Source organism: Balaenoptera musculus, chromosome 6 (genome assembly GCF_009873245.2).
Source record: "Balaenoptera musculus isolate JJ_BM4_2016_0621 chromosome 6, mBalMus1.pri.v3, whole genome shotgun sequence".
Lineage (NCBI taxonomy): Eukaryota > Metazoa > Chordata > Mammalia > Artiodactyla > Balaenopteridae > Balaenoptera > Balaenoptera musculus.
In genome coordinates, this window is record NC_045790.1 from 22,896,708 (window position 1) to 22,921,190 (window position 24,483).

Here is a 24,483-nt window from a genome sequence, read left to right on the forward strand (position 1 = left end):
AGTCAATAAATCAAGATCCGAAGGTGCAATGGGCAGGGATGCCATAGACCCAGTCCTCAGCTTGTTCATCAAGCCTCCAGGTGATTTTTATGGACTGGACGTTGAATCACTGCTCTGACTGCAACCTATCTTCTTTCTGTGACGATCATTCTCACAATGCAAGGTCTGAGAAGCAGTTTCTGAACCTCACAACTATGAAAATAGCAAACAACTACCCTGGGTTTAGGGTGGGCACAAACAGTTCTATCTCTCTCAGTGAGTAGAGCCATTGGCCTTCCTCATCTTGCCATCAAAGAAGTTATGTTTTGTTTCTTAGGCAATAGGTCCGTCAACAAATTGCACAAGCAGTCCATTCAAAATAGCTTACTATTTTGTCTTGTTTTGGTTGTCTCTGTACTAAAGGTACTAAAAAATACATGCAGAGTGTGTCCTAGTACTACATTTTTGAAGGCTATTACCAAGGATATAATTTTTTTTTTTCATTCTGAAATCTGATTTTTTTTTAGGCAAGTTTAAGTTTATTTATTTATTTAACATCTTTATTGGAGTATAATTGCTTTACAGTGGTGTTAGTTTCTGCTTTATAACAAAGTGAATCAGGAATACATATACATATATCCCCATATCTCTTCCCTCTTGCATCTCCCTCCCACCCTCCCTATCCCACCCCTCTAGGTGGTCACAAGGCACTGAGCTGATCTCCCTGTGCTATGCAGCTGCTTCTCACTAGCTATCTGTTTTACATTTGGTAGTGTATATATGTCCATGCCACTTTCTCACTTCGTCCCAGCTTCCCCTTCCCCCTCCCTGTGTCCTAAAGTCCATGCTCTACATCTGCATCTTTATTCCAAGGATATAATTTTAACCATTGGTTTAGAATTCTGTTTTTTGTATATTTTTCCAAGTGTTAGTACTTGTTTTTTAATAATTAGAGGGTGTTTAATTGTCCACAGGCATCACAGCATCATGGAGAAGGCAAATTTTTCATAGTGGACATATTTCCAGGTTGGAAGAACAGAATCAGGACCCTAAGATCTTCCTCTATCAATAAGCAGATTTGTCAGGGGGCACCTCATATGACCCCTGGGCAGTAAGGACCATTTAGATGTAACTTTGGTTCATTCCTTGGATTTTCCCCAGGAAAAATCTGGATTTAAAAAAATTTTCATTAAATATTTTGTTGTCTAGCTGCTGGAGGTAGTCACTGGTCTTTGGACTGGCCTGTGTGTTTCTCTGTCTTCAGCACATTGCTTTCCTTATGGTGTTGAGTTTAATAAAAATCCTTGGTATTTAATAGTATTTGGAAATCGTCACTGAAGTAGTTAACTCCTGCTCTCCATCTTGGGTATGTGTGTGTGTCTCATAATCCATTTGATGTTCCATCTCAGTCATAATTATGGAACCCTTACGACATTGATCTTTTCACATAGAACAAGAATATACTAATTTCAGGAGTTTTACATGAGAGCTAGGCAACTATAAACTTCTCTAAAAACCTTTAATTACTCAAAATGCATTGTGATACAATAATCTCTATGTAATGTTTGTTCATTTGCAATGTAATATGAAGATATATAGTTATTAAGTATGCTTTAATAATAGACATTTACACATCAATATAAATCATTAAATTATTAGCAATAATTTTCATGAATCCCTACACAAACACATACACACACATACACACCTTACAGCTCTTAAAGCTTTCCAAGATTACGTTAGAGAGTTTAGAAGATATTTAATTTAGAGAATTAATGTCTCATACTTTATCTTAATATATGTGAACCATTCCTGTTGCATTTGTGGATGCATCAGAGCCACAGGGATTCAGTGATGGATCATTAAACCTCACCCACAGCAACCTATATAAATAGGAACAACAGGATAATTGCTTGGACCGTGAAATGAGTAGCGGCACCAAAATTTTACATCTGCATTGGTTTTATTTCTCCATTCTGTGATGCCCTTTGTTCCCTTTCCATTTTAATTTTTTGGACGATAGAGTAGCCTGTGCCCGCTAAAACCAAAGATCCTCAGCTACACGACAGTGCTTTCTAAACCCATGTGCACATAAGCATCTCTAGAGAAGCTTAATAATAATACAGCCTCTCCTGGGATGCCGCCCCGAAGAATCTGGCTGTGGAAAGCAGAGCTTCCCCTTGGGGAACAAACATGTAGGGACCTGGAGAAGCTCTATCCTGCTGGATAGTGACAGTAAAGCAAACAGGAGCCCTCTGGTCAGGTTAAATTAATTTGTAAAGTCACACTCCAAATTATATTTTTAAAAGGTTGTATTGCCAAGGATGTTATAACCACCCAGTAGGCTTTAAGAAGATACATTACACTTGTTTTATAACCAACAGATCTCCACTATCTAACTAAATGACCAATAGGCAACCCAAACCTCACCTATTTACAACTGGAATCCTGGTCTTTCCTTACAAACATGGTCCTTCCCAAGAATTCTCCATCTCTGTGAATAATACCTGCACCTTCTTTCCAGGGCTCGGATCCAAATACAGGAGCCCTGCTTGATGCCTCTCTTTCTCTCCATCGGTTAGTCCACGGGCTCTAACTCAACATTTCTCTCCTCCTCCTCCTCTGCTCCCAGCCTGCTACCCACCACCACCATCCTGGCTCAATTACTAGAGCAACGTCCTAACTAGTCTCCTTGCTTCCTCTTAGTGCACCGTGATGGTTAAAGGCCCAAACAGCACAGCTGGTGTGAATCCTGGACCAGCCCCTTTCCAGCCACGTGACTTGAGGAAAGGCCACGTTCTAGTCCTTCCACCTGAGTCTGTCCCACATGCCAGCTCCCCATGGCTGCAGGCCTTCGGCACTTGCCTCCTCCCTCCCCTTGAAGGCTCCACCTCAGGTTTTCTCAGGGTCGCTTCTTTGATGTGGTTGGCACAAATGTCACTTTCCAACTGAGTCCTTTCTTGATCCCTCTATTTAAAACTGTAACCCATCCTTCTACAGTCTGTGACCCTGTTCCCTGCTTTGTTCTTCTTCACAACACCTGCTACCTTCCAACATGCCAAGTATTTGATTCACTTCTGTCAATGATCTGGCTCCCCACCCCAGAAAGCACCCCCCACCAGGGGAGGGAGGTGTTCAGATTCACTCCCTGCTGTGGCCACAGCCGTGCCTGGCTCGGGGCAGGCGCTGAGTACACATGTGTTCAATGTTGTCAGAAGCTTTTTTGCAACTCTTCAGTTTTGTGCCTTTACTTGGACGTTTCTTCAGGTCACCCGGGGAAGGAAATGATTCACATCCTCAGCAGACAGTTTTCAAGGCCATCGTGTGTCTAAACCGACCAGGAGGGTTAATCAGTAGATTTCGCCTTTTCCCTCCCTTATTTAGAGGTTCTTTCTCATCTCTAATGTAAGAAAAACCTGCTTGTATATCATCAGGTATTATTCTAAGTTACCTGAAATCAAAAGCTGGGCATCTGTTTTTACTGGCTCTTTGCATTTTGATGGTAACTACTCTTGTCTCTGGTGGTAGGGGCCAAGGTTCGCTCTGAAAAGGTAACAGCAATTGCAGGGAATCAAAATACATCAGCTATGGTATCAAATTAGCATTAAAACAAAACACCTTTGAGATAGTTACACATTCCAAAGGGGCTTTATAAATATGCACAACTAAAGCTTCATGGGGAAAGCCTAGACCGCGTGTTCACTAGCATGACTAAAATATCTTTCTTTTATTACAACCATAAACTGCAGAAGATCGGGCCCTCATCTCTCAGTTATTCCTCTTCGCAGCAAATACCTTTCCTTATAAACTTGACCTCAGCCTGCCAATAGTTAACTATTAACAAAATAGCTTCAGTCATTGAAACTTCATTCATTTTGGAATGTGCCAGTTGGGATTATTTCCACCTTTCTAGAATCTTGGAATTTTTCAGTGTGTATGGAACTCTGCTCATAGAATTAACCCAAGATAAAATGTATGAAAATCTTTAACATGCCCTAGACTATTCTGTGATAATTAAGAACTTAATTGATAAAGGGAAATGTTTTATTGGGATGCTAGCAACCTTATTTAGCTTTCTTTGTTCTTGGCATTCGCTTGAGCCATGGTAATGAAAGAAAATCAAAGCAGGAATTGAAATCACTTGAAGGCCTGTTGTAAACCACTGGAGTGCAGTATATCTAGAATGATCCCCTGGGCTGTTTCCTAACATATTTCACTGATCACACATTTTTCAGTAAAAGTAAGCCAATGTATTTAACTCTGTCATCACACTGCAATATTTTGGTAAGTATTTATGATAAAATGTTTACCCCAAAGCCCAAAAGAGCCATACTCACACCTAGTGCAATGCCCTGCAAGTCCTTGCATTTTCTGTACCAACTTTGGGGGTAGTTTTGGGACTGGAAGATATATTTGACTAAATTCAGATCTAATCATATGATTAACCACTGCCAAAATGCTCAGATTTTGTTTCATGTATGAAATGGTAGTAGGTAAAAAACCACACCAGGATTGTAAGCTACTCACAAAGCATCATCATAAATTTACCCATAAATAATTCCCTCCTTGTGAGAATTGCAACCCTGTAAGGGTGACATGTAGCCATAATAACAGAAGAACAAAATTATAACTAAGTTATAGTTGCCTTAGAACCATCTATAGTTGATTTTTTTCTGATCATTAGCTCAGAATTTGCAGAGTCAAATTCTGTGGTTGTTGAAGTACCTGTTAGGTCTACACTGCTAGAGTAACAGAAAGTTTTCTTGGAGGTTTGTCCTCTTTTTATTGGTAAAATGTTATGCGAGCATGGTGGAAAAGTTATGGGTACAGACACACATAGATACAGGTACAGAAGAGGTATAAAGAATTTGTATCAATTCCATCAGGGCAGCTGTCATTCATTAAAGTGGATGCTTTGGTCCTTTGTGGTCCTATGCTTTAGGCGGAGATGTTAAATTAAAAAGTTTCAAAGAATTAAAGGCATCATAAACAATATGTCGTAAACAAGTCCTTTAACATATAATTAGGTTTCGAAGGAAAATAAAATATTATTTATACAGTTGCACAAGAATAATATTATTACTTGAAGTATATACACTTTAGAAACATTTATTATCTCCTAGATAAACTCATGTGATTACAGATTCAAAAGAATACAAATGGATGTTTTCATAAATTTGAAAAGTGAATATTCTCCTAAGTCTTTGGCATTTATTGACATGAACTAAGAAATAAAGTTTATCCTTTTTTGTTTCAGATTAATAAGCAAAGAGTTATTGTTAATTTTGCACAAAGAAAGAACATAACGTTTAATTGCCACCTCTTAACTATTTTAGAACATTATGTTTAATACTTCTGAGCAATCATATTACAATTACAATCAAAATGCACATCTACATAAAGCTGCCAGTAGGTAAACTCTACTTTCCCCATCTGGGTTTTTCATGCACAGCAAGTATTTACATGAGTTTAACTGTCATAAAAAAGGCTTATTAGCATACCTGTCATGTTGCAATATACAAGGGATGGTCCCAGCGGGCCACTTCCATCTGAGTCGATATAGTAGAGCCCTGAAGAGCTTCCTCTGTGCCTGTGGGCTTCACATGACTGCTCGTAGAGAGCTGCAAAGAACACGGGTCTCAGACAGGAGCTACAGTGGGATGGATCCCTCCATGTTGTGAATTAAGTGATACTTTCCCCAGTGACACTCATTCTGCATTGCTCTCAGGGACGTTTTCTTTAGAGGAATGTTTCCCTGTTTCAATCAGATAGAGTGAAGATTCTGCAGCACGGAGTGAAAGATTTTAGGAGGTATCACTGTGGGACATGTGGATCTGAATCCTGTATGTTCTAGAAACACAGGATTCTTTTCAAAATTGTGGTGACTGGATTTACTCTTGTCTAATTCTTTTTTGTTTCATAATACCTAAGCACCTGAAGTGCATTGGCTTAATCTCCCTAAATCATCTGCTTTTATCTAAATAATCATGTTATTTCATAAATTACTCTAATTATACCCTTTGTTTACTTAAAACAATTTACATGTGAAATGCATTTTTTTCAATGAGATGAATTTCACAAATCAGCAACTCTTCTTCATTCAGTTTTTAAAGTTTGCTTTAAAAAGAAACATCCTTAAATGCTTTGCAAATAATTCAAGAAAATTGAAATTCAAAGAAATATATATAATATCTATGAAATATCTCTTTATAGTTTCAATTTATCTTAATTCATAATTGAATTTTCCACATGTACAATAAATGTTTCGCTGTGTACAAGGCAAGTGATTAGCATCTGCAGATGATGGACTCAGTTAATACTCAGAAGACATTTAAATGAGTGATCAACCAAGTAACATCTCCAGTGTGCATCACTCGCTGCCTTGACAGGAAAAACCCTTTGAAAACCCGAAAAGCCACTAATGGCTGCTGGGACAGAAATGCAGCACTGATTCTGGCAGAGTGATGGACTGGATCTTTAAGCCAGCTCTAACAATCAGATTTGGCATCCACACAGACAGACTCAGGTGGTGGTTAGGCAAGATCCACAAAATGGAGTGATCCGAGTAGGATATGGCTTTATGCCATGCTACAATGACTGGATTATCTACACTTCTAACTTTGCCTATTTCAAATAATCAACAAAAACCCAGGGAGAGATCGAGGGGTTGTTTTTCTCTCATCTCAAAGAAAAAGAACATGAAGGGAATGCTTTTTGTCCAGAGGTTTTACAAAGGTAAACATCCTTTTGTTAAACATGGCCAAGTGTCAAATGTATCAGATTGTCCCAAATCAATGTCACGGCTACTACCATCTACACTGATGGACACAGAGACAATATGGATTGCTTTTCCACCATGCGTGCATTTTGGCTGCTCATGTTTACATTTCTATAAATACATATGCTCATGACCACCTAGAAAAGTGTCCAGAGGGATACACGAAAATTGATAGCAGTGTTTGTGTTTGGGTTGGGGCTGGAATTGCCTAGGAAACAAGAGTAGAGGAGGAATGACTAGGAGAAAGCTTGCTTTAAACACGAATGTACACATGTATTAATTGTGCACTTAGACCCAAAAATAATGGTCTCGTGATCATTTATTTTGATTTGGCAATATCTCATCTTCATGTAGCTTACCAGTAAGATGATCCCAATAAAGTCAATTCAGTTATTAGACCAAATCATGGGGCACAAATGAAACACCCTACATATATATAACAGATATATATATATATGTTAGTTTTAAAATCAGTGTTGTTTAGAACGATGTTTAGATCACAGTTACTGATAGCATTTTAGCCATATTTCTTACTCATTAATATTCAGCAGATATCTGCTTCATAGAAGACACCTTGCTAAGTATGATGCAGGACACTCTAAGGAAGAGATCACCCCATTCCTAACTGTGACTTGGCCAAGTCACTTAGCCTCAAGTTTCCCAGATGTCCAGCTCTTTTCAAATGAAGAGTTACCCTGGGAAATTCTCACCTGGCACTAGTACAGTAAATAGAGTTGCAGGTGGAATTGCTCTGGTTGAACTTATGGGATGTTTAGGGCATAAGTCACCTCCCTTTGTCTTCTAAGATGCTTTGAGCTCCTCTGTGGAACCTTCAGGGCTGAGGACCCAGGGCTCTCATCCCAACACCGATGCCTGCCTCGCTGGGATTCACTTGCCATAAAGACAAATTTATGTCAGTCCAAACTCTTGCTTTTCTCCCATATGTGGAAATAAAATTAAATAATTCACAGGGAAGAGTTTTTAAAAGTGCAATGTATTCTCCCAGTAGGAGGGACTGAACATGGTGAGATCTGTGAATTTTCATATCATGCTCTCTCTCTCTCTAAAGACCCAGAGAGAGGGGTGCTACCAGAGAAGGGATTCAGAAATATCAGCAGTGACACACAAATAGGGAAAAACTAAAAGGAAAACATATACAAGAGCCAATAATTAGAAGACCAAGGGCATTTCAGAGGCTCTGTCATAAGCTAATAGATTAGCAGTCAATAAAGTTTTGTTAGCTTTAAAGTTGAAAGAATAATTCTTCAGAAAAGAGACTGGTGTTCTAGACAGAAGAAACAACACTGAGAGGAGATGGAGAATGTGACCTTGGGTAAACAACCTAGCCTCTCTCGTTCCTCAGGTGTAAAATGTAGATAAAAATACATTTACCTCCTAGAGTTGTTTTGAGGATTAAAGGAGTTGAAACATGCAGAGAACTAGAATCGTGCAAATACATGGTAAGTTCCAGTAAGTTCCATCATCATCATCATCACCACCACCATCATCATCAGAGAACATCAAGATTGCAACGGACCTGAGCATTTGCCTGGCTTGTCACTGATGCCTAGAAGCCCTACCGTGTTAGCTCCCATCCTGCACTTCTTCTGAGACTTTTCTTGTTTAATTTTATAAATATCGAGAATCTACTAACTCATGCTTTTTACTTAGGTAGACAGGGCTTGAGAACTAAAATTGGATTCTGCTCGAGGAAGAGAACAAGATATAATATCATGAGATCTAGATTTAATTTATCCTTTGACTATATTTTATTTTCCTATACTTATTTTCCTTTGCCTACTATTTTTTTCTATCCTATGATATATGTATTTCTGTTAGCTGCCTTATCATCAATAGGAAATAAATTTGATGAAAAATAAACCAGACAAAAATTAGTGTCTAAAATAATTATATTTTGTTGTTGCTTTCTAGCACATGGTTACACACACACACATATACACAAAATAATGGAAAGAAAAATAGAACTACATGGCAATCAGAACAGAAAGGAGAATGAATGAAGTGTGAGGCTTACAGGAATGGCAGGTTGCACCGGTGTAACCAGTGTGTGCGCAGTTGCAGGAGAAGGTGTCCCAGGACTGGGAACATTCACCCCCATGTTCACAATAGCTGGGCAAACACCTAGAAGAAGACAGACACAGCACTATTTCCCACACTTGGTCATGATAAATGTGTATCTTAATATTAATATGTTGTAATGAAAGACAGATAAAAACAGTGACTTGACCAGAAAAATTTCAACATGAACAAAATTTGTTGTGTCTGTCATCAAGGTTTCCAAATGTAATATCAATCATAGACTAAAAAATCCATTAGATGCTACCAACTGTCATGTATTTGTGACAGACAAATTTTCTACACATCTCATTACATCAGAAAATGTGTTTGCTTTTTCACAAATAAGGCAAGATTAATTTCATACATGACAGGGATATAAATTGCTTGCAATGGCCATAGACAGCACATTTCCCATCCCTGCTTCCATGTCCTTGCAGTGTGACCTATAGATACTTCCATCAAAAAGTGTAGCTTACTTCACCTTGAATCTGGGTTGGGCATATGACCTGCTTGGATCAATGAGGCATTAGCAAATGAACACAGCAGAGGATAGAAAAGTGCTTGGGCAGTGGGCTTGCTCTCTTACTGAGTTTTGAACCCTGAAAGCACAACCACATGAAAAAACCTGGGCTTTTTCAGGTTGTCTAGTCACCCCTGTAGGTTCAAACCACAGGACAAGTGACTGAGGGGATTATAAGTCAACCAGCTGCCAGCTGATCCCCCAGGCAACCACAGATGCATGAGAGAGAGCCCAGCAGCAAATACAGAATTGTGAGATAAACAAACAGTTGTTGTTTTCAGCTAGTAAGTTTTAAAGATAATTTATTGCACAGCCAAAGCTAACTGATATATGTATACCACATTGTAATATGTTACCATGTTGACTTAGTACATAAGGAAATATTTTAAAGAGAAGGAAGGAAGTCAGGAAAAAGAAGAAACTCTTTATCCATATAGCATCACAGTGCCAGGGGTTCTGAATGTCATGTACTTTAGATCAGACTGATGATGCCTCTAGGAATTAGATTTAGAGATCACTTAAGACTAAGGGATTTATTGTTATTTTTTCCCCCACTTAATTGAATAAACCACAAAATCACTCAGGTAAACCAAATAACCACTTATATCTCATGGACATTGTTACATCTCACTTTTTGAAACTGAAAGTGAGAGTTTAATGTTTGTTTATAAGATTAAAATTTTTAATTGCAAGAATGTTACTTAATTTTTTCATTATCAAAAATAAATGCTATTCTCAACAAAATAATAGCAAATTGAATCTAAAAATGTATAAAAAATATACACAACATAACTGGGTGGAATTTATTCCAGGTATGCAAGTCTGCTCCAAAATTTGAAAAAAATAATTTGAAAATTATTATAACCTATCACATAAACAGGCTAAAGAAGAAAAACCATTTGGTCACATAAATAGATGCAGAAGAAGTATTTGACAAAATCTAACACTGATTCACGATAAAATAAAAATAAAACCAACCAAACAAAAAACCTTGGCAAACTAGTAATAGAGAGGAACTTCCTCAACTTGATTAAACAAACAAACAAACAAACAAAACCTCCAAAAGCCTACAGCAACATTATATTTAATGGTGAGAAACTAGATGCTTTCCTCTAAGTATGGGAACAAAGCAAAGATTTGCCCTCACCACTCTTATTCAAACATCATACTGGAAGTCTTAGCTAATGCAATAAGACAAGAAAAGGAATAAAAGGTACAAAGATTGGGAAAGAAGAAATAAAACCATCTTTGTTCACAGATGACATGACTGTCTATGTGGAAAATCTCAAATAATCAACAAAAACCTTCTGAAACTAATAAGTGATGATAGCAAAGCTGCAGGATTCTTTCTTATAAATGAACAATGAACAATTGAAATTTAAAATGAAAAACACAACACATTAGCATTATGCAAAAAAATAGAATACTTAGACATAAATCTAACAAAACATATACAAGATCTATATGAGAAAAGTTACAAAATTCTGATGAAGTATAACAAAGAAAATCTAAATAAGTGGAGATATTCCATGTTCATGGATAGTAAGACTCAAAATTGGCAAGATATCAGTTATTCCCAATTTGATCTATAGATTCAAGGGAATCTCAGTCAAAATCCCTGCAGGTAATTTTGTGGATATCAACAAACTGATCCTAAAGTTTATATGAAAAGGCAAAAGACCCAAAAACATATTGAAGAAGAAAAAAGTCAAAGGACTAATAACACTACCCAACTTCAAGACTTACAAAGCTACAGTAATCAAGACAGTGCAGCACTGGCAAAAGAACAAATAGATTAATGGCACAGACTAGAAAGCCCAGAAACAGACTCACACAAAAATAATCAACTCATCTTTAACAAAGAAGCAAAGGCAACTCCCTGGAGAAAGGACAGTCTTTTCAACAAATAACTGCTGGAACAACTGGGTCTCCACATGCACAAAAAATAATAACAAAGACAGACTTTACATCTTTCTCAAAAATGAACTCAAACTAGATCTTAGAATTTTAAAATGTAAAATGCAAAACAGTTAAACTCTCAGAATATAACATAGGAGAAGATCTAGGTGACCTTAGTTTGGCAATGACTTTTCAGATACAGTCCACAAAAGAAAAAAATGATAATTTGGACTTCAGTAAAATTAAAAACTTCTTTTCTATGAATGACACTAAGAGAATGAAAAGATTAGCTATAGACTAAAGGGTAACTTTTGCAAAACACGTATCTAACAAAGGATTGGTATCTAAAATATAGGAAGAACTCTTAAATTCAACAATAAGGACATAACCAATTAAAACCCAGGGCAAAAGATCTGAACAGACACCTGGCCAAAGAAGGTATCAAGATTGCAAATAAAAATATAAAAAGCTTCCCAGCATCATATGTCAGTAGAGAAATGCAAATTAAAGCAATGAGATAACACTATAGACCTATTAGGATAGCAAACATCCAAAACACTGACAACACCAAATACTGGCAGGGATGAGGAACAACAGAAACTCTCATTGATTGCTGGTGGGAATGCAAAATGGAAGACAGTTTGGCAGTATCTCACAAAACTAAACATCTTCTTACTAAATGATCCAGCAATTGTACTCCTTGGTATTTACTCCGATGAGTTGAAAACTTACTCCCACACAAAAATCTGCCCGTAAATGTTTACAGCAGCTTTGTTAATTGCCAAAACCTGGAAGTAACCAAGATGTCCTTCAGTAGGTGAATGGATGAACTTGTGGTACAGAATATTATTTAGCACTAAAAACAAATGAGCCACAAAGGACATGGAAGAACCTTAAATGCATATTACAAAATGAAAGGCTACGTAGAGCACGATTCCAACTATATGACATCCTGGAAATGGCAAAACTATGAAGAGAGTAAAAAGATCAGTGATTTCCAGGCCAGGGGTTGGGGGAAGGGAGGGGGATTGAGTAGGTGAAGCATGGGAGATTTTTAGGGCTGTGAAACTATTCTGTACGATACTGTAATGGTGAAGACATAACATTATGCATTTGTAAAACCCCATAGAACTGTTTAACACAAAGAGTGAACTTGTAAACTGTGGACTTTGGTTAATAAGAATGTATCAATATCGGTTCATCAATTGTAATAAATGTACAACACTGATGCAAGATGTTAATAATACAGAAACTGTGTGAGAGGAGACTGGGAAGAGAGGAGATAAAGGGGAACTCTCTATACTTTCTGCAAACCTAAAACTGCTCTAAAAAATAAAGAGTGTATTGGGCTTTCCTGGTGGCGCAGTGGTTGAGAATCTGCCTGCCAATGCAGGGGACACGGGTTCGAGCCCTGGTCTGGGAAGATCCCACGTGCCGCGGAGCAGCTGGGCCCGTGAGCCACAATTACTGAGCCTGCGCGTCTGGAGCTTGCGCTCCGCAACAAGAGAGGCCGCAACAGTGAGAGGCCCGCGCACCGCGATGAAGAGTGGCCCCCGCTCGCCGCAACTAGAGAAAGCCCTCGCACAGAAACGAAGACCCAACACAGCCATAAATAAATAAATAAACAAATACTTAAAAAAAAAAAAAACCCACCAGTTCCCAAAATATTAAAAAAAAATAAAGTGTATTAATTAAAAAATGTTCATTGTGAGGGACTTAATACAGGCAAGTATATAAAACTAAAATGTATTCAAAATCTCACCTTAGAGAAAGAAAATATGTGTGTGTATAGATTTATAAATTTATACATAATTTTATATAAATGTTATATTATTTTTCTATTATTGCCATAACAAACTACCACAAAGTGTATTAAGAAAAAGAGAGATTCACACCAATGATAGGGTCTCTGCTTAGAAAACAGGACAGAATGAACATGTAGAAATACCCAGAGAGCAACGTACACCCCTGTTTCATCCCAGTCGGCTCCCCAACAGCCACTTATCTGCAAATCAGAAAAGGTAAAACAAACATCATTAAAAGGAAAGTAGGAAAAACAAAAGATGAAAGGGAGCATCTGGCTATTTTATGATATTTTTTTCTCCTCTACTACTGCACAAATTACACTGCCAGACACTGAAATTCCAGTAGATCTAACCAAAGAACTATTTTGGTTTTCTTTGGAAAAATATGGAAAAATTTCAACTGTCAGTAAGAACTGGAAATAGGCAAACTCACTTTTACTTTAAAAAGAAATAAAATGATACATAATAGATTTTTTGAAATTTTTCCTGGATCTGCTTATTTTTAATTTCTGACAAATTTCAGAACAGTTTGTCAACCTTAAGACTGTGAATTTCAAAATCAGCTTGGGCCAGTTGAGATTCACGTGTGGAATAAATGGTGCCCGACTTATTTATCTTTCTGGAGAGGTTTACGATGGGGCATCCATACCTTGACAGTCAGCAAATTACTACAACAGTCAAAGAACAGGACAGTCTATAGCAAAGTCACAGACTATTAGGAGTGGTGGCATTTCAGATCATGTTACCGAAGAACCCCATTGGACTGAAAGGGTGGCTTGACCCGAGCAGGGCCCATCCCCTTTACCCCTCGTTTGAACAAAGTAACTTCTTGCCTTTCATTTTGACACGTTGGAACTCTCTAAAATCATACTAGAATAGATTCCATACTTTTTAACGCAGTGAAAATGACTGCTCTGTGATAAAGAATATCATAGTTCACCTAGAAATGTTTTGGGATAAGATTTTTTTTTTCATAAATAAGAACTTAAAGTTTGTGGTAATTAATTTTCTTCTAAATGCGTTATTTTCTATTAAAAAGAACCCCAAGATGTATGATGCACAGTGTCACATTTAGCATCTAGAAGATTAATGTTGGGCCAAAGGCAGTGGAAGTGAGAAAAGTGACCCCATCAGCACCATCCATGGCTGGGGGTGCTCTAGACAGCAAACACCTGAGCCCAAAAAGAACCTGAAAAGAGCTATGTAGCCTGAGTTACATGACATGAAATCCTAATGTCCAAAACCCAAAGGGTGTAAGACAGGATCCCTCCTCACTGCTCTCCCCTCCCCATAGCCTTGTCCCAAAGGACTGCGCTGCCTTCCCTATAAAGTGTCATCTGAGCCACAGGAAGACAGAGCATCATGCACAAGTCCTTATGTGGCTCAGAAAAGTTTCCTAAGTACCCCTAGGACTTCAAACATCTTTTCAGCATTTGCAGTGTGAGGAACGCTGCTATGTATCATGAATTATTAATTCCTGTGCCCGATGGATAGAAGTTATAAAGCTAGCTGCATTTTAATAATAAATCTCAGATTCACTTGAGCACATTAGGACTTGCTCTGGGCAGGCAGGGTGGTGGGCTGGGTGGATGGCTGTGTACAGTGCCCAGCGCCTGAGGGCAGCCCAGGTGTGAGTGTCTGCTTTGCTGCACTTTTAAGTGAATCTATTTCATGGTGCATTGGACATGCAGTTAGTAGGTATGGACTAAAGGGTTGAGAAAAAAAATGAATATTTTTTGTATTAAGAAGAATGGAGAGTAAGGATATGTCTTTAGATGTTGAACCATAAAAAATTACAAGTAGTGACTATATAGGCCATCCAAAGTGCCAATAGCTATGTTTATAAGCACTTACAAAGTTGCCATGAGCCTCAGTTTTATAGAAGATAACTTAATACCACAGATGTCTCCATAGACTGGCACAGATACCTGAAAATCTTTTAAAAATGTGATGTGGAAATTTATTTTGTTTTTCTATTTTGGTCACACACACACACACACACACAGATACGTTGGTTTTTTGTTCTGTTTTTGAAATAAAAACCTTTATGCACAAAGGGGCAACCTTTATGTGAGATAAATATTGTGATTACACACGTGTTGTGATGGAATTCTCCAAGCACTAATATAACTTTCTGTGAGCTTCCCGACCGAAGTGACAACCAGACTACTGGCAGTGAGCTGTGACCTCCCACCCTCCTGACCCACTAAAAGCCATTCCCATGGGTGAGAGGATGTACTCTACTTCCAAGACAGCATCTCTAACCCTCTCCCAATACCAAGATTCAGGATGCCAGAGCTGGCTGCAATTATAACTTGCAGATGATGTTATACTTTCCATGCCAAAAAAAATTTTTATAATCTGAAAATTAGGGTAGAGAGTTTTGTCTAAATTCTTTAAATGATTTTTTTTTCCTCTACAAATGAATAGAATGTGAACATATGGCCATGGACATTTGCATTAAAGAACTCAAATTCTTGTGAGTCAATATTTTACATACTGGGAATTTATGATCTTCTCATACACTGCTAGATTGCACTGTAACTTGTAGTTAATTGGACATGACAGGGAATTTCAATTAGTGTTAAATTTAGATTAGATTTACTCCACAAAGGACTCTGTGCACTGTGAACTTTGGAAAGGTGCCCGTGTATGGATGTGTGAGGATGTCTGGAGTGTGTATATTTATTCAACACGAACTTAATGCACTCCTACTGCAGAGAAGTCAGACATACCAGTCACAGAAAAAAACTTGAATGTGTGATGGTTAAGCTATCCCTTTTAGCCAAAATTACTTAAAAGTCAGACATGACTAACAAATAACTGCAGTAAAGTTGCAATGCTTAGCAATTTTAATATGCTATTGTTTTAAAGCTTTGCCTTTCTTGTCTTCTTCAGTGAAGTGGTACCATGCTCAGTATGTGGTAACTGAATTCTCTCCATTCTTTACTGTGTTTACAACATCACTAGAAATCCCCAAAGCTTCAACCTTTCTCAAAGGAAGAGTTACTTTTCACTTTTCCTGTAGAATAGGGAGTGTAAGGTGAATGCAGCTGACCACATAGAATTTTTATTTCCGGGTCCTCAATGATCTCTTTAGAATATTCTAATCTGTTTTGTGCAATGTTTGAATTTTTTAAAGTATATACTAATCAATAATTATAACAGCATCAATAGTATTCTGTGTGAATTAAGGAGCTTGGAGGCATACACAAGGAAAATTCATGAGAGTGTGTCTTCTAAGAAAATATCATTGGAAAGAAGCAATTATTTAAAGTTTGTCATTTTTGTTTTCAATGTAAATATAATTTTTCCCTATGGAATGGATATCAGTAATGGAGAAGGGGCAAGAATATGCTCTTTTCCAGCGGTTCATTTGTTTGTAATCTACTATCAAAAAATTGAAAACAGGCATGCTGACATGAGATTGCCTACCTGTCTGTGAGGCCACAGGTGTCTATCTGGAGGTCACGGTAACTCCCCAGCGCCCCCTGCTGTATGGAGATGGGATCCACCGCTTTGTCACCAATGGAGATGAGCCTCAGGCAGCCCTGAAATCCATCCAGGGGACTTGCACATCCAGGGTCAGAGCTGTTGTCGGGACAGCCTGAATGAACATGGAGACACACACAGGAGAAAATAAATAGTTATGAAAAATTATTGTACGGTATTTCTCCTATGCAAAAATTGCTGCCTCCCCCTGTTTGCAGACACCTGAAGATTAGACTTCCTACACCATTTGGGAAGGTCACATTACCCATGGATAGGGTGGTGGAGAGCTGACAAGAACAAAATTTGTTGGTATTGGTAACGTGTAAAAATAATAACTAAAGCCAGGCTTATGGAGAGATGAAAGGAAGAGAAGATGTGAAATCTGACAAATAGAATTACTGTACATTTAATTTAAGCAGTTTGATTTCTTTTTTGAAAGCATACTCAAGAAATCACTCCTTTTAGCATGATGTTAAATTATTAGATGAACTAAGGGCATGTGATAGTAGAATCAGAAAAAAAGTTACAGGCATAATAGGACTTGCTAAATTTAAAATGCTTGAAAAATAATTTTAAATTGAGAATTGACCTGGACACCCTCCATTCATCTAAAAACTGTTAAATATCCACTCTGTATGTGCATGTGTGTGCATGCACAGGCATATTTTAAAACACTTTTGATAATAACTGGTCTAAGAAATCTAATAGCAATTTATATTTACTTTTCTTTTTTTAATTAGGCACTTTAGTCAAATATCTTTCAACATTAACACGTAGACAAATTAACAATATCTCATAATGATATGGCATTGCAAATAATGGAGAAAAATAAGCAACACAGAATATTCTATGAAAAAAAAAGAAATGAGTTTTGATTAATTTCAATAATAAGAGTTAAATTTTACAAGTTCTGCTACAGCCATTAATTGGTTTGCTGTAACTCACCCACCACAATTCTCATAGAGTGGTTTTGTTTTATCCTCCTAGGTTTCCCAAGAGACAATGCTCTTATAATGATTATGAGCAAGCACATGGCTTTGAAATCAAAATCAAAGTAAGATGGGGTCTAGAACCACCTTCTCCACATGGGGGGCCAGCAGGGTTTTGAGCGCCCTCCTACTCTCCACTTAGTTGTCCCCTAAAGGAATCACAGGTTCTTAAATTTGCCTACAGCAAGATTGGCAATGTAAGAGAGGAAGGGGAAAGTTAGGGTAAGAGCATAATATGGGACACTTTACAACACACCTGGCTCAGGCTTTTCAAAGTCAGTATCAGAGGGAAGAGGTGGAATGGGAGACTTTTCTAGATTAAAATAAAAAATAAACTAAAAAGACATAGCTGTTTGCATTGCATGAAGCTTGATTGGATCTTGATTCAAATGTTTAAAACCATAAAAACATCTTGGGGACAATTGGGATGATTATAGATTTGGTATTAGATTATTTTGGGAAACTACTGTCAAGTTTGTTAAGAGCAAAAATGATACTATGTAGGAGAATATCCATATTTTAGGAGATGTATGTTGAAATATCTCAAAGTGTAGTGTCATGATGTATGTAGCTTATATTCAATGGTTCAGGGGAAAATGCAAATATAGCAAAATGCTAATTATTGAAACTCAGTGGTATGCGTATGGGTGTTCATTGTACTTTGCTTTCCACTTTTCTGTGTGCTTGAAACTTTTCATAATAGAAAGTGGTGGAGGGGCTTAGGTGATCCTCAAAAAATTAAATAATTAAATGAACCCCCCCCCCCCATTTCCCACTCCTTTTTGGATTAAAGAAAACAATTTATAAAGAAAAAAAAAAAAGAAAGTTAGGGTAAGAGAATGCTGTCATTGTGAAACGTTTCTGTAAAAGGCAACAATTTAGGGAAATCTGCTGTACAGAGCCCAGATTCCATTATTCCCCCCTATTCAAGACTGAGGTTCTCCCCAGGATCTGCCAGGCTGAAGGGAGCTGACTCTCATAAGGCTGTGCCCCTCCCCAGGGACAACGGTGCCCAAGAATACAATGGAGTGATGCAATGCAGTGGCAGAGACCCATTTTCTCAACTGGGACCTCCCTGAAGGGCATCCCTGCTTCAGACTCCCCCTTGGGGTATTCAGAGACTTCTGTTGCAACTGCACTGCAGTTCAACTTGTCTCTCTGCCCATCCCAGCTGCTCTTTCAACCTTCCAGGTGTTGTTCCCAAGAATTACCCCCGCTCAACCACCCACACGCAAATCTCCCATGCAGAGGCAGCTTCCTAGGGAACACACCAACAGCCCTACATAGGACAAAAGGTCAAAGCATTTACTGAACTGAATACTTCATTTTCATGTGCAAATATGAAAGAAGCACAACATTTTTAATAATTAACATTGTTTTAATTCCCAAAAATTGTCAAGTAAATTTTCTTTCACATGAAATTTACCTATTTTATTTATGCTTTGCTTTATAAAATTATGTTTCATTTATATCATTTCCAGAACTGTTTTAACTTTTTAGATACAATGTCATAATTATTTGTCTTTTTGCTTTGTATTTTCCAATAATTTAAATATTCAGGAATACTTATGTTAATATTTACAGCCTGGGGTTTGAGGTTATTTTATCAGATTCTTATTTTTTAAATCGAATGGAATAAGTAATTTTATAAAGTAAAGATTTTGCTCATTGTACTTATGTGTTTTTCATTCATCTCTCTTTGTACTTCTGTCTTGAAATCACTGGTGTACTTTCAAAGAACAAAAACTAAAGATAGAGCCTCTTCTTGTTCCTGCATAATAGATACTAGCTTTCTACCTAAGAATTTTCATAAAATACACACAGTTTATCTTTACTTTTCTTTCAGTGACTGAGGCTTTAATGTTTTGTATTTCTGACAAATAGAATTCAAAACAAGCCAAGGCCTGCATCAGGTTGAAACCACTAAAGGCACAATGAAACCTCATAAATTAACCTCAATGGGATTTTAACATTTCAAATTTAATGTTATGTCATAAAAAACTGTTTAACTCTACAGCTTTCCTTTACCATTTTCTTGTCTTATGTGAAAATGCACACATTTAATTTGTAAGAAAATTACTGAAGGGTTGGATGTATCTGGAAAAACTTGATATATCTTTTTTTTTTAACATTTTTATTGGAGTATAATTGCTTTAAAATGGTGTGTTAGTTTCTGCTGTATAACAAAGTGAATCAGCTATACATTTACATATATCCCCATATCTCTTCCCTCTTGCGTCTCCCTCCCACCCTCCCTATCCCACCCCTCTAGGTGGTCACAAAGCACCGAGCTGATGTCCCTGTGCTATGTGGCTGCTTCCCACTAGCTATCTACTTTACATTTGGTAGTGTATATATGTCCATGCTACTCTCTCACTTCGTCCCAGCTTACCCTTCCCCCTCCCCGTGTCCTCAAGTCCATTCTCTATGTCTGCGACTTTATTCTGGTCCAGCTCCTAGGTTCATCAGAACCTTTTTTTTTTTTAGATTCCATATATATGTGTTAGCATACGTCATTTGTTTTTCTCTTTCTGACTTACTTCACTCTGTATGACAGACTCTAGGTCCATCCACCTCACTATAAATAACTCAATTTCTTTTCTTTTTATGGCTGAGTAATATTCCATTGTATATATGTGCCACATCTTTATCCATTCACCTGTCGATGGACACTTAGGTTGCTTCCATGTCCTGGCTATTGTAAATAGAGCTGCAATGAACATTGTGGTACATGACTCTTTTTGAATTATGGTTTTCTCAGGGTATATGCCCAGTAGTGGGATTGCTGGGTCATATGGTAGCTCTATTTTTAGTTTTTTAAGGAACCTCCATACTGTTCTCCATAGTGGCTGTATCAATTTACATTCCCACCAACAGTGCAAGAGGGTTCCCTTTTCTCCACACCCTCTTCAGCATTTATTGTTCGTAGATTTTTTGATGATGGCCATTCTGACTGGTGTGAGGTGATACCTCATTGTAGTTTTGACTTGTATTTCTCTAATGATTAGTGATGTTGAGCATCCTTTCATGTGTTTGTTGGCAATCTGTATATCTTCTTTGGAGAAATGTCAATTTAGGTCTTCTACCCATTTTTGGATTGGGTTGTTTGTTTTTTACTATTGAGCTGCATGAGCTGTTTATACATTTTGGAGATCAATCCTTTGTCCGTTGATTCATTTGCAAATATTTTCTCCCATTCTGAGGGTTGTCTTTTCGTCTTGTTTATGTTTTCCTTTGCTGTGCAAAAGCTTTTAAGTTTCATTAGGTCCCATTTGTTTATTTTTGTTTTTATTTCCATTTCTCTAGGAGGTGGGTCAAAAAAGATCTTGCTGTGATTTATGTCATAGAGTGTTCTGCCTATGTTTTCCTCTAAGAGTTTTATAGTGTCTGGCCTTACATTCAGGTCTTTAATCCATTTTGAGTTTATTTTTGTGTATGGTGTTAGGGAGTGTTCTAATTTCATTCTTTTACATGTAGCTGTCCAGTTTTCCCAGCACCACTTACTGAAGAGGCTGTCATTTCTTCATTGTATATTCTTGCCTCCTTTATCAAAGATAAGGTGACCATATGTGCATGGGTTTATCTCTGGGCTTTCTATCCTGTTCCATTGATCTATATTTCTGTTTCTGTGCCAGTACCATACTGTCTTGATTACTGTAGCTTTGTAGTATAGTCTGAAGTCAAGGAGCCTGATTCCTCCTGCTCCATTTTTCTTTCTCAAGATTGCTTAGGCTCTTCAGGGTCTTTTGTGTTTCCATACAAACTGTGAAATTTTTTGTTCTAGTTCTGTGAAAAATGCCATTGGTAGTTTGATATGGATTGCATTGAATCTGTAGATTGCTTTGGGTAGTATAGTCATTTTCACAATATTGATTCTTCCAATCCAAGAACATGGTATATCTATCTCTCCATCTGTTTGTATCATCTTTAATTTCTTTCACCAGTGTTTTATAGTTTTCTGCATACAGGTCTTTCACCTCCTTAGGTAGGTTTATTCCTAGGTATTTTATTCTTTCTGTTGCAGTGGTAAATGGGAGTGTTTCCTTAATTTCTCTTTCAGATTTTTCATCATTAGTGTGTAGGAATGCAAGAGATTCTGCACCTTAATTTTGTATCCTGCTATTTTACCAAATTCACTGATTAGCTCTAGTTGTTTTCTGGTAGCATCTTTAGGATTCTCTATGTATAGTATCATGTCATCTGCAAACTGTTACAGATTTATTTCTTCTTTTCCGATTTGGATTCCTTTTATTTCTTTTTCTTTTCTGATTGCTGTGGCTAAAACTTCCAAAACTATGTTGAATAATAGTGGTGAGAGTGGGCAACCTTGTCTTGTTCCTGATCTTAGTGGAAATGGAGAAACTTGGTATGTCTTTATATCTTATAGGTGACTTGTACTTACCGCACTTAGTAACTAAGAATGTTAGGATAAAACATAGGAAACATAAGTCAATAAATAGTTTTGTGGAATCACTGTTATTCCTTTTCTGTTTTCTTCCTTTTCTCCATATCACCAGCCTCAAACTCATCCAAAATACAATGTAGTATCTAACTATATCTGTTAGGAGAAAACAAAACCATATCCAGTTGTCACGAGGAAAGCTTTCTGAAAGCGAAACTTTAAAGAAGGAAAGTTTGAGCCCTGAGTGCTCAATTCTCAGTTATGACATAAAGGTCAGGAAGTAGGATATCAGAGCCCAAGAGAAGCTCAGGGTAGGAGACACTCATTTGTCCGTACAGATGGCTGCCCTGAAGCCCTGGTGGTAAAATGGCAGAGGGCCATTCATCAATGACCTGATTTGGGATGGAGAGTGAAATGGACATTGAATAGTTATTGCTAAATTAATGAAAGATATCCATCATGACTGAGGGACTCAGAAGTTTAAGTACCTCTGAGGACGACAGTTAAATTGTCACTATGTCACTGCACCAGAATGGGTCCTCAGATGAGACTTCATTAGACTTGTCATAGGCTTGTTGGCCTGCTGATGTTTCACAGAAGGACACTTGGGGGATTTTGAACATAGCTTAATATTCCCTGACTCCGCAGTTCAAGTATGCTATTGAGTAGTACAAAGATTCCATAAAAGGGAATTCATTAAGAGCTTAACTTTCCACCACCCTTAATAGCAGGCACCAAAAATCTGTGTACAGTATACTATAGTGAAACTGCTGTTGAAAGACAAATTACAAAAAAGGCACAGATTAAGAAAAGGCAAAAAAGGAAAATGAGATATCTAGATCACAGATCCCTCATGGGACGTTTAAGAAATGCTGCTATTAGTATATAGATGACCCTTCTCACGGTAAGACAGCTGTGCTCTGAGACTGCCAGGCCAAAATAGAGACTTCCAGGTAGACACAGAGCCCTGGTTTATGCTTCTGTCCTGCAATAATCACTGAGATCATCTCCTTCATTTGCTAAAGTGTCCTGAAATTATACGGTCACCCTAACTAACAGCAAGCCGTACTAGTCTGCTTTTACAGTGAAGCATTGCAACGAAACTTGACTGATCATATAATGATAATTGGAAACTTGCAGTTGACTATCCATCAGGAAAACCAGTAATGGGAAGGAAACCTGGTCAAGGAGTATTTCAGAACACGGGGTATTGTTTTCCGTGAAAAATCGGATATCATTAACTGGCTTTCACCTAGTTGACCCAGGAACACTGGCTTTATTAGTCCAAATATTGCTAGAAAGCACGGATTGGATGAAGTTCACTTCCATGTCAACATCACACATATTCTGGTACTGACAGACACTAATCAAAAAGATAAGTAAACAGATACTGACATAAGCTACTCTTTGGATTGAATAAATTACCCAGACATTGGAGTTTTCAGGGTAGAGCTTCCACTCAAGCTGTAGCTGACCTGTCCTACTTTACCCAGAACAGGGCTGGAACATCCAATGAATTATGCAGACAAAGGGGCCCTGAGCAAGGGTTCTACATGTGCATAAAACTTGTGAATATAATAAAATCTATTGAGAATCAGAACTCCATGCCTGTTGGTCCTAGACCTGCCTCTCCTGGTTTTCCTTGAGTAAAAATAGTATCCACATTTTTATTTAACATTAGTAAATTAGTGTGTTTTGGTTTTGTTTGTTTTAGTTTGGCAAAGGCATTACTTGAATTTTTAAAATAGTATATATTCTTTCTCTAGGAAAAAAAGATGTTGCTGTGTCGATATAAAATGTACAGTTGACTAAGTTCGTTTGACTCAGTGGCTGAAACTGTTCTGTAGGAATCAACTGGATATTTAGAGGCATGCATACAGAGGTCCCTCTAAATTTATACATTGGTTAGGAAGAAAGTGCTGTGACTGCAAGTTCTGTTTTTGCCACTCAGTGCCAACACAGAATTACATCAGAAAAATAGGAAAGTTGTAATGAAGAAAAGTCATTATACTGTCTCATGGAATGTTTAAACTTTGTAATTCCACTCATCTTAGGGACACTTTTTTCTTGGAAACTATATTAACAAGACAGCCTGCACATCAGCACAATTTTATGAAAATACACAAGAACGCTCTTTATACATTTTCAACACGTTTCCTCTAGAGCTCTAGGGTCCTTTCATAGATATTAGTGGAGCCAACGGCTGGGTCTATGTGCACAACCAATGTGACAACTGTGGGTTCTTGAGCATTCATTCATCTTAACCGTTGGAGTGTGCCACTAAAACCATGATACTGACTGTTGTTTCACTAAATTGACTGTACTTATTAGGAAAGTCAGATAGTTTGTGCATAAGGAAAATTTAAAAATCACTGGTAAGATGGTTCTTAGCAGCTGTACCAATATTTATACATTTTTATAATAAAAAATGGGTACAATCAAAATGTCTATCAACATAAAATGGTGAAATAGATGTGTAAAACATGGTATAATATGCATCAAAAAGCATACAGCCATGAAAATTGATTAGCTATTCATAT

General features: G+C 37.5%; 1 protein-coding gene across 3 annotated transcripts in view; it reads right to left on the reverse strand.

The window, feature by feature from the left end:
• Nucleotides 1-24,483, reverse strand: part of LOC118897397 (contactin-associated protein-like 3) — a 100,329-nt gene that overhangs the window by 49,506 nt on the left and 26,340 nt on the right. For all 3 annotated transcript variants that reach the window (XM_036856566.1, XM_036856567.1, XM_036856565.1), the window contains 3 exons: nt 16,496-16,667; nt 8,793-8,899; nt 5,481-5,600 (listed from right to left, as the gene is read on the reverse strand). In XM_036856566.1, the coding sequence (XP_036712461.1) occupies nt 5,481-5,600; nt 8,793-8,899; nt 16,496-16,667 (399 nt within the window). The remainder of the gene's footprint in view (nt 1-5,480; nt 5,601-8,792; nt 8,900-16,495; nt 16,668-24,483) is intronic.